This window comes from Dunckerocampus dactyliophorus, chromosome 16 (assembly GCF_027744805.1).
Source record: "Dunckerocampus dactyliophorus isolate RoL2022-P2 chromosome 16, RoL_Ddac_1.1, whole genome shotgun sequence".
NCBI lineage: Eukaryota > Metazoa > Chordata > Actinopteri > Syngnathiformes > Syngnathidae > Dunckerocampus > Dunckerocampus dactyliophorus.
Window position 1 is genome coordinate 22023504 of NC_072834.1, and position 14980 is coordinate 22038483.

At 41.6% G+C, this 14980-nt stretch overlaps 2 protein-coding genes across 3 annotated transcripts; one reads left to right on the top strand and one right to left on the bottom strand.

Annotated features, from left to right (window-relative positions):
- Positions 1–384: 384 nt before the first annotated feature.
- On the top strand, positions 385–9520 carry gng3 (guanine nucleotide binding protein (G protein), gamma 3). Its single transcript, XM_054756066.1, has 3 exons — positions 385–585; positions 2685–2784; positions 5469–9520. The coding sequence occupies exons 2-3, from the start codon at positions 2686–2688 to the stop codon at positions 5595–5597; spliced, it is 228 nt and encodes a 75-aa protein (XP_054612041.1). The 5' UTR covers positions 385–585; position 2685; the 3' UTR covers positions 5598–9520.
- LOC129169542 (barrier-to-autointegration factor-like) lies at positions 7638–13809 on the bottom strand. 2 transcript variants are annotated; one of them, XM_054756063.1, is made up of 4 exons: positions 13534–13809; positions 12406–12566; positions 9361–9520; positions 7638–8405 (listed from the first exon to the last, which is right to left on the bottom strand). In XM_054756063.1, the coding sequence occupies exons 2-4, from the start codon at positions 12529–12531 to the stop codon at positions 8368–8370; spliced, it is 324 nt and encodes a 107-aa protein (XP_054612038.1). In that variant the 5' UTR covers positions 12532–12566; positions 13534–13809; the 3' UTR covers positions 7638–8367. The 2 variants fall into 2 exon arrangements, with proteins under 2 accessions (XP_054612038.1, XP_054612039.1); XM_054756064.1 differs by lacking the exons at positions 7638–8405; positions 9361–9520 and adding an exon at positions 11119–11892 and having other exon boundaries at positions 13534–13791.
- Between the last annotated feature and the right edge of the window lie 1171 nt (positions 13810–14980).

Genomic DNA, 14980 nt, shown 5'->3' on the forward strand with positions numbered 1-14980 from the left:
TTTGGCATCATTAGTCAGAATTAGCAAGCAATAATTTTCGATTTACGAATGTCACTTAAACCATTAGACTGCAGCAGTCCCCATAGCAACAGAGGAGCGGGAGGGCATCACGTAGGGTGGGGGGAGAGAGGCGCTCTCTTGCTGACATCACCAACTACATTGTCTTTTCACACCAAACGACAAATATATCAACCCTATTGGACGCAGTGGTCCAAGTCAAGCATTCGAAGATGCAAGATCCTTGTAAATCCCCAGCACAAATATGGTCGGTTCCACCGCCTTCATAAGAAAACCTCATCAATGGTGTGTGCCCCCCCCCCCCCTCCCACAAAAAAGAAAACCTCACCCCTCCCTCCCTCCATCTGGCAGATACCACTCACTGCAGAGGGGATTCTGCTCCACATCTCGTTGTGGCAGGATTGCAGTGCACCGGACTGTTACGAGTGAGGGGAGCATCCAGGCTGCTGTGAGCGAGGGGTGGGGTCCGGCTACACTGGCACCACCACACACACAAGCTGATATAGAGAGGCACAAAACGGCAGAGACGAGGGGGGGAGATCTCAACTGAAGAGGAATATTATACGGGTAAGGACACAAATGGGTGGATGGCGGGGGGTGGAGGCAAAGAAAATGGGGGAAACATCTAGAATGGTTGGAATAGATTCACTCCTTATCTGATCTTACGCCTTATTAATCATCAATCCGATGTTATTTACAGTATTCCTTTGCTGGATCGTTCATTTCTGCCCACATGTGCTTCCGCTGGGAGAATCGGTGGGCCCGAATGGTGAATTAGATGTTAGCATTCGGCCCTGTTCATGTTCAGTATTGCATTTGGAAATGTGCTATTGATTCTTTTCATCAGGTGAGCCAATGCAGTGTGACACATGTTGAACATCACAACTGTGATTATTGAGCCCGGCGTCGAGAAGTGCTGTTTTTAGAAAACTCTTCACTGACAAAAGTGGGCTCATTGCACGATGATGCTAACACACATTGACTGCAAATGAACATAAACATGCATCTAAATCACAGACGTCAAACTCAAGGCCCCGGGGGCCAGATTCGGGCCACCATATTGTTTTATGTGGCCCGTGAATGCCTGGAAATAATAAAATAAAACACTTATTATTTTTTACTATAATTAAAAACATTTTATATATATATACATTGTAATTTTTGTTATTACTAATTGTATTTATTTTGGAAATTTAAAAATGTATATTTTATTAAGTAATAACCTCATTTAAAATGAATTATACAATAGTTGTATACTCTCATTTATGCTTGGCACCTTGACTTCCCATTCCAATATCATGAATTGATGATACATTTATACGGCGTGCGAGTTACAGGCGGGTCCGCTGGGGGTAACCCTAACTGTGATGCGGTGAAAATGAGTGTGACGCCCCTGATCAATACAATTAAAGCCAATCCCTTCTGGAGTAACGAGGATAAAATCAATATACAGTCAAACCTCTGTTTTCATAAAACTAATTGAAAAAAAAACAATTTATCCAGCCGTGCCTCGTTTATCACGCCTAATCTGTTTCACACCCAAAGTGGATTTCCGCAAAGTATGATTCATTGTTTATAACCGCAATATTTTTGTAGTTAGAGCATAGAAAACCTGTTTATGACCTTCTAAATACGTTTTTTAACATTATTAGAGCGCTCTAGGCATGAAATAACACCCCTGTAGTCACCTTTATGCTCCTATTACTTAATATAGTAGACATAATAAGAGAAAATAAGGTGTAATATAGACACACACACGTTAGCACGTTAATCTTCCTTTTTTACTTCCGGTTTCTGTACAGCACAGTACTTCCTGCAGTGGCTATTGTCTCATTAATGTAACATTACTGACACCTAGTGACCAGTGTAGAATACTACTTATCATCACAATGTCTTTGAATGCATCTTCTAAATGCCTTATATTTGTATTTTAGTTCATTTAGCCATTTTTATGCGTGATAAAACCTAATGTAGGCAAAAAATACGCTTAAATATGCATATATTTGATGAATAATAGGATATAGTCAACCACGAAACAGTCATGATTTATTAACATGTTTTTAAAAACCGTGATAGAGTGAAAACGTGGCGTGGCGAGGGACGACTTTTTTTTTTATTATTCATTTATTTTATTATTCAGTATTTATTATTTTGCTACAATTTTTGGAAAATGTTTGCCCGGTTTTCGTACACAGTCTGTTTTTTGTTTTTTTTTTGCACCTAACTAACTAGTCCGTTCGCCCCGTAGCTTACTGTATCATTCTCAAAACAAAGAACCCAACTCACTGCCTGTGCGTTTTTTTATTGAGTGTGACTGCTAAATAACCCGCCATGGGGCCAAACAAAGTTGCGAGCCCCAGCAATTTGATAAAAAAAGGTGAGAAACACGAATACTGGAAGCCCACACCAACAGTAAGCTCCATCCACTCGTCATTTAGAGTCATTCCGCATTGCTTTCTTCACGTAAAATTGTAATTATTCGCTGTAAAATGTAATTTTTTGTTAACATCTTCGGGTGTCTGGATTACAGTATATCCTATGGGAAAAATTGCCTCGGTTTTCGTACGTTTCGTTTACGATGAATGACGAAAACCGAGGTTCCACTGTAGTGACATGTGGGAAATGAGATGAAACGTGAGCTTCTTGTGTCCACTTCTTGTGGCTAGGATGAAAGGAGACACCCCCGTGAACAGCACCATGAGTGTCGGCCAAGCCAGGAAGCTGGTGGAGCAACTGAAGATCGAGGCGAGTTTCTGCAGGATAAAGGTAAGGCAACATTTGCAGATCTCATAAGCTCCGCTCCAATGGCAGCAATGGCGGCGTCACACCAACATGTGTCTTGCAGTGGAACTTCGGGGTTCGTCTCCAATATGTTTGAAAAGTGAAACACATGAAAACTGAGACAATTTTTCTCATAGAAAATTACGTAAATCCAATTAACTCATAGTTTTTTATAAACTCGAACGCTCGATCCCAACAATGTATTTACACGCCTTTTATGGGGTCTCTCCACTAATAATTTTCACTTCAGAGTCATTTTAAGCCATAAAAACGGCCACAAGGTGGCAGAAGTGCATTTGATACGAGCCCGGCAGAGATCATGTGGACGGAAAAATCACACATGACAGGAAGGAGGAAGTAAGAGAGCGTGGAGGAGTGTAGCGTGCGGAAGGTTACGCATTGTCAGGAAACTTTAATGCACGCACACGCGTGCACACATGTGCACACACATCGTTCAGTTTCACAAAACTGTAAATAGCTCATGGTGTTACATGTGGAAATAAATGGTTATTTTCATGTAAAACAACCCCTGTTTAGTGTTGTGTTGTTGAGATGCCACAAAAGCAAAATATATTTGCGTCAAAGTGAAAGTTATGTTGAAATGTATCTTTTCACAAAAAGCTGGTTTTCACCCTTTTTTAGTCAGGAACTGATATTTTCCTGAAACTTACCTATGTTCTACTGCTGATTACTAAAGAAAAAGGTAGAAACACACTTTTTTTTCTGATGAAAGACGGGAGTCTAATCTTTTTCGGGTAGGTTCCATGTTTATATAACCACACAATGTTCTGTGTGCCTTGAAGGATCAGTCAAAATAGTGTAAAATGGCCGCTGCTGAAGGGGTTGTCTTTTGAAAGATGGCTGGGAATGAATGAGTTAATCTGTAAAACACATACAAATCTTAACAAAGAAACAATTTTATAGGGAATAATTCCAATTTGACATGCAGAGAACAATGCAAAACAATTAGAGATGACGACCGGACAGCGAGTCGGCAACGCGTAGGGTGCTCCGTTTGGGCACTGGATGGCCCTGAACGACACGGTACAGGGCAAACCGACTAGTTTGGGGAAATGGCTAAATTTTAATTTTTTTTAATTTTGAATGTTAACCACTATGCCGACATGCTAAACCAATAACTCTCACTTTGCTAATCTAAAGGTTGGCGTGTATAAAAACACGTGCAGAGTTGACAGCGTGCGTAAAGCTGGTATGCTAACAGGGTGCAACGAGGATCGCGTAGCAACGTAGCACTCCCAGTTTGCCTTCGTGAATACGCAGAATACAGTGTTCCCTCGTTTATCGTGGGGCGTAGGTTCCCAAAATAGGCCGCAATAAGTGAAATCGGCGAAGTAGCCAACTTCATTTTTTTACAATGATTATATTGTATATGTTTTAAGGCTGTAAAGCCCCTCAACATACACTTTATACACGTTTCTCAGACAGGCAATAACATTTTCTCACATTTCTCTCTTGTTTAAACACTCTCAAAAGAGTTCAAACCTTTGTTTGAATTTTAATGACCAACACAAGAAATTATTACGTCACTCACGCATATTTCACTCCCGTGGCCGTGCCTTTTTGTCCTGGCGCGGTTCCGCTGTACTGTAGCGTTTTTGTATCCTTGTTAAAACATATTGCTGCAGACCAACACGAGATTAATTTACAAGCTAGCAAGCAAGCGATGACACGGGGGACATGGCAGGACGGCAGGAAGGAGATTGATTGACAATGATCTACAACCAATCAGGACGCACAAAACCATGGGTGATGCAGACAGAGAAGAGGGAACGATCCAACAATGCGATTGTTCTTAGAGGACCAAAAAAGAAGCACTAAAAAAATTCAGCGAAACAGCAAATGCGCAAAAGGTGAACCGCAAACACTGCAAGAAGGAGACCAAAATGGAGACCAAAATCTGTGTTTAGCACGTTTGAACAGCAGGTGCAGTCACGCACATTGCTGCGGTCATTGTGGCGAGGAGGCGGCTTAGGTGCAATGACGAGACGACACGGAGAGAAGCTTTCATGCACGTGCCAACAAATTTGGACTGTCAGAAATTTCAAAAATTCTCGAGACTCCTTGCATTTTTTTGCGTCTGAATCATTCCAGCGCACCGTTGGAATAACGTGAAATAACGTCTCTGCTGGAGTTCACCAGTGTTTGTTTACATCCTCCACCAAGTCCTCCAACTCCATGGCTTCAAACCTCATTTTTCGTTTAGTTAAGCGCTGCGCCTTTCATGTGGCGATGCATTCAATGCACTGGTAAGCTTGAGTGTTTGGGAACAGGCATTCAGACATCAACCAATCAGAGGACGGAAAAATGCTGCTGTGAAGTTTTATTGGTTAAAAAAACAGCCCCGTTGCTAATAGTGTGTATGTGAGAAGGGCCAGCACTCCCGATTCTGAAGGCCCTGGGCAGATTACATTGACATGGCAACACACAGAAGCTGTAATCTGATTGGACTATGATGAAGATAATAGCCTGTTGGGGAATGAATGAATGAAATTTCAATGCACAAATGCTAGAAGTAGTAAATGTAGCTCAGTGCTTCTGATAGCGTTTAGGCCTGCAGAGAAGGCTTTGCTGGCCCTGACGCCGCACCACTGTTGTGCAGTATGCATGTTTGAGTGGCCATGCTCACGGACCGCTCCGATCCTCTGCAGGTTTCCAAGGCGGCGGCCGACCTGATGGCCTACTGCGACGCCCACGCCTGTGACGACCCCCTGATCACGCCTGTGCCCACCTCAGAGAACCCCTTCAGGGAGAAGAAGTTCTTTTGCGCTCTGCTTTAAGACCAATCAGGGATTGTTATGATTATCTGAAGTACAAATGTATAGTGTGCACATGTACTTGGCAATCAAAATAAGACATGGATGAACTATACGGTACTCGCCTACGCTGCCCACGCTCAGCTAACAATCTACGATCAAATAGATTGTCTATCAGTGTTCGAGAACCCTGATGATTTACGTGAGTCGTCATCAGGACTGAAGGAAAATAAAAGTTTCAAAACGATTTCATCTGCGAGGAGAGATCAAATTTGTAAATAGCGAAATTTGGACTAAGGTGGACAGCTAGGATACGTTCCCGTGGCACGGAGGCTAAAGTTAAACGTTTAATCTTAGTACTTTTATGAGTTCATGAGGCGGTCACGTCAAACAAGGTTTAGCTCTTAGCATTAGTGTGTGTGTGCGTGCGTGCGTGCGTGCGTGTGTGTGTACATACTGTCGGTGCTTTCCTGTCCCACGTGCTAAAATGTATAGGGAAACAAAAGTGTAGATTGAAATAGCAGAACATTCATAATACATCGGTGGGAATGGATGCTGGCTCAGCACTTCTTTTCATGGTCCACACCTTTTTCAGACAACGGCCACGTTCAGAAAAACGTAAGGATGTGGGGGGCCTCTTTGATATTTTCTTTATTTTATTAGGGATGCTCTGATCGATCAGCCGTCGATTCGTATCGGCCGATTTCCCTTAAAAAAACACGATGGGCATGTGGCGATAAATGCCTTTCAAAGCCGATCACAAAAACCGATCGGCATGCGGCGGCGGTAAGCTACATGTCTGCTTGGTCACGTGGGGTGCAAGAGATGCACTTTGTCCCGTTTTGCCGCGAGAATCAACACTACTCTGTGAGAGTTATCCGCCTAGCTTCCGCTCTTCGGGCTCCAAATGGGACTTTTTACTACAGTGACGTTTTGTTTTTAAAACAAACAAGCAATGCGGTTAGTTGGGAGCTTGTTTTTGTCCCACGGAGGAAGTGCATATCACCTTCATGGGGTACGTGCTAACTTTTTCAAATGTTGCTGAAAAATTTTGCACTCTTGTTGTGATGATACTAATTATGTCTTGTCCTCAAAACACTAGTTGTGTGTGGTTGTGTAATGAACGTAAACACACAGTGTGTCCAGCCTCATGATGGTGATGCTATCACACGGGGATCATGGATGATCCGTATCGGAATCGGCAGCATAAAACTCTGATCGGAGCATCCCGAATTATTATTATTCCTCTCCGCCTATAATTTGGGGTACTGAATTTGCAATTTACGAGGAAAAAGTTGCAAATTTACGAGAGAAAAAAGTCGTAAATTTACAAGAATGAAGTCGTAAATTTACGAGAAGAAAGTCGCAAATACACAAGAATAAAGTCGTAAATTTACGAGAAAAATAAGTCGTACGTTTACAAGAATCAAGTTGTAAATTTACCACAAAAAAGTCGTACATTCACGAGAAAAAAAGCCAGAATTTCACGTTTGCCCAAGACAGAAGATCACATAAGTCCCCGCTTTTCATAGCTGTCTCAGGCAGTGCCCGTTACGACAGATTATTAAAGTAATCGGAGATTTCCAGAATAAAGCCGTAAATTTACGGAAATAAAGCCATAAATTTACAACAAAAAAAAAGTTGTACATTTACGAGAAAAAAAAGTCGTACATTTGTGAGAATAAAGTCATAAATTTACGAGAAAATCTCGTAAATTTTACGAGAAAAAAAGTGGGAATATTACCAACGGTCACATAAAGCCAGGCTTTTCATAGCTGCCTCAGGCACCGCCTGTTACGATGGAGCAGTCAAATAATCTGATTCTTTTTTTTCAACGTGGCCCCTAATACTCTTACGAACCGGACGCAGACCAGGGCTGTTTTTTTCTTTGTTTTTCAATTAATTTACATCAAATGTCATGAATTCATGGTTCAATTTTTTTTTATTATTTTATTATTAAATATGCTAAGTGGTTAAATGTAATATTCCAATAATTATCGTTAAGTGTGAAAACCTCTTCAAATATTCCAATTTCAAGTTTTTCTCTTTTCAATGTGGCCCTAATCCTCCTTCATAATGTTTCATGTTTAATTTTATGTGTAGAATATCTCCCCTGGGCCAATAAAAAACCGTGGTGCCGGCCCTAAACAGCCCCCAGGCCGCACTTTGGACACCCCCTGGTCTCTTCCCATATTTGTATATGTATTCATTTAACAATGTGTTTATTATTGTAGTTTGCAGTGATGTAGTGTGTGTCAAACTGGAAGCTGTGTGTATTCTTTTTTTTTATTTAAGCAAATACGATATATTTATGTTATTCAGGACCTCTCGGCATACATTGCAGTTCTACATCACGACAACTGCAATAATAATTAACCGAGAGCCCCACAACATTCACAAATAAAGCTACCAAAAAAAATAATAATAATCTGGAAGGTTCATGTCCTTGTAAGGCACTAAACTTGATTTGATTGGTTCGTGACGTGATCAGGTGATCCAGCGCTTTCAGTCAACTGTCTGCAGTGGGCCTCAGTCAATCGTGCAAATGTTTCACAAGAGGAACAAAACCTTCAACTTTACTGACATGAAATTGCAACGAGAACATTCGCCTTTGCCTCCATTTTAACGTCATTTCAGTTCATGTCCACGGCCGTGAAAAGATGACAACACATAAAAAGAGCAAATGCTTTATAGGTGGGCCTCGCAGAATTCCTTCAGACAGCGAAAGCAGTCCTTCTGTTCTTCAGAATTTGCCCCACAAGTGTCCTTCAGCCAGTCCCCGAATAGCTTCTCATCATCCACCATCAGAAACTTTCCGAGGACGGCGTACGCCTGATGGACAACAAAAAGAAGCAAAGCTTAGGGCCTTCACCACTAAACGACTCGGGTTTTGTTGTTTTTTTTTGCATACTTACACATTTAATCAAATATTACTTTTTTGCCTAAATTCAAGCATAAAAATGACTAAATGAACGACAATGCAAATATAAGGCATTAAGAAGATGCATTCAAAGACATATGTAGTATTCTACACTGGTCACTAGGTGTCAGTAATGTTACATTGATGAGACAGTAGCCACCGCAGGAAGTAAAGCAACAAAGAAATCTCCAATTACTGGTGTGTGAGTCTATTGAATGTTGTATTTTCTCCTATGATGTCTACTATATTGGGTAATAAGAGTGTAAAACTGACTATACGGGTGTTAGTTCATGTCTAGAAGGCTCTAAACATATTTAGAAGGCCGTAAAAAGATTGTCTATGCTCTAACTATGAAAATATCCCATTTAGAAATAAGGAATCCTACTTTGCAGAAATTAATTGATCACAGTCGGGCCAGGAACCGATTTGCCGTGATAAATGTATTAGCATGCTAATAGACTGCTAAAAAAAAAAAAGAAAATACACATTTGGAACACACTTTGTATTAATAACACGACAAGGCGCGCTATATTGTACACTAACTGGAAACTGTGCGCAAACAGAGGCAAAATTGTGCTGTAAATGTTCAACGTGAGCCGAAAACCACGCTAACTGCTGCGTACCCTAACCAAGGTTCCACTGTACATCGTATGTGGTGTCCACACTGAGACTTTTCGAGGCTGCTTGGGATTTATGCACTCAAGGAAGGTTTCCCAAAAAAAGCCACCGTGTGAACGCAAAGCTAAAACTGTAAAATAAATAAATAAATAAAAGTGGATTTGCCAAACAAAACAAACGGGGACATGGCCAACAACAAGCATCTCCACATTCACACATAACAATGTATTTACGTGAACTTATCAATACCTTTCTCCTCAAGTCTTTTGCCGAGGAGCTCTCTGATGCCCGGGAGAGCCGTCACAGGCTTTTCCCCGATCCTTGGGTCAGCCAGAAACTCTTCATGCTTTTGGTATGTTGAAGACATGATTGCTGTGTGGACGCGGCTACAGCTCACAACAACACAAGGCTGAAAAACAAAGACAGCATCAACACACACTGGCACGAAAGTCACATTTTCTACCGAAACACTAAATGACTGTGGTTATATATTTCATACTTAGACGTAAAACACCATTTCCAACCCAAACAACTATCAAAATTGCCCTAGTAGTACTTTGGTGTCACACACGTACTGTTTAGACGTTTTTCTATTCAAATTATTTGTAGCTTCAGTTACAGTGACCTCTCCTGGCAAAAGAGTCACATTGCAGCCAAATCTGACATTCTTTTTGCTACTGTTAAATTGTTTCAACGCACAAAAATCGGAAAGTGCCTTCAAGGAGCCGTGTCAGTGAATCAGATGATTGGCGCTTCAACCGGTCACGTGATTCATTCGGACAGCTGCGCGGCCGGTGTTTTGAACGTCATATGTCACGTGGTCGAAGCAATGGTTTCAATGGAATTGTTCTTGAACTGTTCGAATCACTATACAGTACCCACAACAGAGATGTGCAGTTAAGGAGTATAAAAAATGGGTTTCTGTACGAATCCAATCGTCCTTTAAACATTTTCTCTTGTCAAAATCTTTGATTCTGCGCATTTCCTGATCGAAATAAAGGGCACAAAAAGCTGAGATTCGGCTGAGCGTGCTGAATAGCGATGGTAAGGTCGATTCGTGTGACGTCACTCACTCAAGTGAAACTGAATCGCACCCGTGAGTCAGTGAAACGTGACACTTTGTAGGGAACCCGTATCGTTGTGTCGAGTCTGCGATGCAACTCAGGTAGGAAGAGGAAAGGAGAGTTGATTTGAGGCAAGGAGCCGAACGATTTCACGCACACGAGTACCCATGATTTTGGAAGGATTCGTTCATGAGTCGCACATCTGTCATGCCGCGCCTACCCTCCGGGTGCGCACTCCTTCACGGACGGGATTTGGGTGGCACGTGCCCGTTTCTGTATGTCGCCAATGTAATGTTTAGAGAAACATTTATTCTACATTGTGCCTTTCTACAGCCTGTGTAATGTCTTTAACGCAAGGGCGACATCATTATGCTTGCCAATCGGACAATAAACTGTCAGTAAATGTCATACAGTGAGGCACACTGTACGCTGACTCACCTCGTAATCGAGCTGCAAGGTGCTTGTCGCTGTCGTCCTTACAAAATATGTGTATGTACTTCGTATACAAATAAAGGTACGATAAATAATAAATGAAGATAAAATAAATAGGACCTTACACAGCCGGCTCAAAACACCACCACCGGCTAGCATACAAATAATGTTTTAAAAGTACTAAAAATGTCTATATTTTTCACAATTACAAATATAACTCTTTAAACATTGGTGTAAGCTGTCGTTTAGCAATCCACTCACGGCTGTCTGGTATTCACTTTTTTTCCATAGCGCTGTTGTTATGACAGGCGATGCATTAAATGATAGCAACACTGGTAGCTAAACTTTAGCTGACAACAAACGTAGCTTATGTTTTTAAAGCAGGGAGGGAGCGGGATATATGGTATGCTTGCAGTATTCGAATGTTGGCGCCCCCTAGACAGCTGGAGGACTCCCTTTAAGCACCATTTGAAAAGAACATTGACCAGAACACTGAGCTTTTTGTCAAATCCCATTTATTTCTTTTGGGATGTACATATAATCCTCCATCTTGGCAGTCACATTCATTCTTTCATTCATTCAACAAAGTAAAAATATCTTAAATGCATTTGGCTTGCTGATCTCCAGCTGGTGCTGCTGCTGTCAAAAAAAACAAACTGCTGGCTTTTCCTCTCTTTGGAAGGACGGCAGTGACAAGCACCTCCAAGCTCAGTCATACACAAAATACATTTATGACACAATTCAATTGCCAAACATTAATACTTATTTTATGTTATCATTATTTGTTTTTGATTTCAGTTCAACATGACTTGGAAATCCTTGACCAAATACAACAGATATCAACAACTTTGGAAGGCCAATAATAAAATGATCCTAAAAATCAGGCACTGAAATAAAACCTCAAGTAAGGTTTTTCCCTCACTTTTTAGAAAGACAACACCGTTGTAGCACTTATTCCTTAAACAGGCAGAAAAAAAGCATCAGCCAGTGTGTGTTAACTGGTTGACTGGTCTTAAATAATAGAAATACCAGAATAAAATGATCACACTATTTGCATGTAACTTCAGATGAATGTACGTATATAAATAAATATATATCTATAGCAATGAAAAAAAGCACTATTAAAAGGACAAATTGTTTATAGGAAGGCGTCGCACCATTCCTTAAGACAGCAAAAGCAGTCCCCTTGTTGTTTAGAATTTGCCCCACAGATGTTCTTTAACCAATCCCGGAAAAGCGACTCTTCTTTTTTTAGCACCAGGAACTGTCCAAGGACGACGTACGCCTGATGGAGGAACGACACAAACAAACATTAAGGCCTTGTCTGCATGCAAAGCAAACAACCTCTTCTTTCCTAGCATTTCACACAATGCGGTACACACGCATGGCCGTATGTGGCGCTGTGTAGCCCTACCACTCGGGACAGCCCTATGTGGCGCTGTGTAGCCCTACCACTCGGGACAGCCCTATGTGGCGCTGTGTAGCCCTACCACTCGGGACAGCCCTATGTGGCGCTGTGTAGCCCTACCACTCGGGACAGCCTTATGTGGCGCTGTGTAGCCCTACCACTCGGGACAGCCCTATGTGGCGCTGTGTAGCCCTACCACTCGGGACAAACGGCACGCACTGTGTGCAAACACACAAGTGTGGCCTAGCAACCAAACTACAGCCAAGCCTCAGTATTTGTCTAATATTTGACCATAATAGTAGTCAGTCTGCGTACATTTGTAAACCAAAAAAGACGCTAACCAAGGCGTACGCTAACCGAGCCTCCACTGCACTTGATTTCACCCCATACCTTGTCAAAACCTTTGTCCTCGAGTCTTTCGCCAAGGACCTCTCCGATGCCTGCGAGAGCCGACACGGGCTTGTCACCTATTGGCCCAACCACAAAGTCTTTATGTTTTTGGGATGTTGAAGACATGACTGCTTTGTGGACGGCCACAGATCAACACCAGGCTGAAAAAGAAAGACAACCCTTGCGTCAATAAGCTATTAAAATGATGGGGGCCCCAAACTCCTTTACCCTGAAAGAGTGTGATTAAATATAACACATTTACGAGTAAAATGGAATATGCAATAGACAGAGATTTTGCACGTGTCTCGCAAAACTTTCTCATATATACAATATCATGCTATTTCTAACACTGCATTGTGACGTTTGTAGGACTCTTGTTGTGAAGCTACACGACACACTTCCGGTAGTAACTTTCCTCCACATACGAAAATGAGTTGGAAATACATCATTTAATGGGTTGGAAATACATCATTTAATTTCCATCTTAAACATCGGCGCATCCCTTACTGCACAACTGTAGCAGTATAACGTGATTTTGTGACTACAGCAACACGTTTTGAATGATCCATGATGTGTGTTCGGCTCGTCTATTGACAATACAATTGTAAAAATCCGGTCCTAGCTAGTGTGGCTGAAACACATCCCTTGTGAGTACTGGTACTCGAAAGGAAATACACTGGTTGTCTATGCCTCGGATTCTTTCACTTGTGTGCACTGCTCGGCCGGTAAGTCAACATTGTCGTGTCAGAAACTCAACGAATGTGCTGCTCTTAAATTGAAGATTCAACGCACACATCCGCTACTAGCTGACGTTTACGCAGCAGCATTTTTAATCACGATTCGGACTTGGTACCTCCTAAATGTTATGTATCTAATCTAATTCCTGATTAAAGTGTCACCAATGAGGTTTAACAGCTGATAATTGCCACTGAATCTGTGAAATGATGTCGGACAATTTAGGAAAATCACTTCCTGTTTGTGACGTATGGCGGAAGTCCATCACCAAATTTGGAGTCGTAGTTAGTCGCAAAACTTTGGCGAGATCTTACTGCAGCTGGGTTTACAAATAACACTGACAGCAAAGGACTTTCACTATTAAATGATTTTTGTACAGTGACGTTATCTTACCGCCTGGATCCGACGTCGTGTACGAGATGAACCAAGTGAGCTTGCCAGTAAAAAAAAAAAGCTACACTTGTTTCCGCGCCGACCAAATTGTGGGTCGAAGTGTGCCATCACTGACGCTTGGCTACGTGCTTCAAACGCTACATTTGCAATACAATTGAAGAACCGCTGCCTCAAAGCTTGAGTCGTTGCAGATCAAGTCACGTCACGCGCCGACAGCGTCATCGCCCAATCCATCACATGACTGGATCACGAGCAACCAATCTACGTTTTCAAACAAATTAATTTTCATTAAAATAAACACCGTTACCTTGTAAAATTCAGTACAGCAAAGAAAGACTGCTGCATTGCTTCTTCTGCAGTGCTCCCCTGAAAAACTTCACTTTTCAAAAAAAAGAATTATAGCTATACATACACTTAACATTTACGCGCACATTCACTTTAGTAACATACAAACAAAAACACACCTCTGAAACCCGAAACACCTTGTAGCATTGATCATTTACACAATCGGTTGTCTTACGCTTGAATCACAAAACATTACGTTCGTTACTATTCTGAAATTACATTCTAGCCTGAGGAGTTCTAAACCGGAAGTAGCACACATCGATTAGCTCTGATATAAAAAGCAAGTTGTCGATTGTTCATGTCTTTATAAAGGGGTAAACTTTCAAAATCGGCAAATGAGGTAATTATTTTCCTTACAGTAACTTATAGAACCGAATAATCATTTTTTATGAGAGATTTTAAAAATATGCATCAGGGTCCTTTGCATTGTAAATGTACTGCAGTAGTTTTATTTTCAAAATAAAAAAAAAATGATACAAAAATGATGCGCTGAGCTGGAGGATCCGATTGGCTGTCCATCAAGACACAGGGCGGTCTTCCACCCACATTAAGGCCCTTACTGATGATAACCATCAGACGCCATCTGCGGGAAAAGGGTTTAAAAAACAAAAAATGAATTCAAAGACCTCGTCTCCTTCAATGACACAAAAGTGCCCGTTTAGACTTTGCCAGGGAGCATCAAACACGGGACATTGAAAAGTGGAAAAAAGTTTTATTCTCTGATTAGAAAAAATGTACCCTTGACGGTCCAGATGGCTTCCAACGTTACTGGCATGACAAGGAGATCCCACCTGAGATGTGGCGGAAGTCCCCTACCATGTTTTGGTCTCATCAGACCAAAGAATCTTCTTCCACTTGACCATGGAGTCTTCCGCATGCTTTTTGGCAAACTCTAGTCGAGATCTAATATGACTTTTCTTCAACAGTGGCTTTCTCATTGCCACGCTCCCATAAAGCTTGACCGGTGAAGAACCCGGGCAGCATTTGCTACATGCACAGTCTCTCCCATCTCAGCAGCTGAAGCTTCTAACTCCTTCAGAGTAGTTGTAGGGGTCTTGGTGGCTTCTCTCACTAGTCTCCTACTTGCACGGTCACTCAGTTT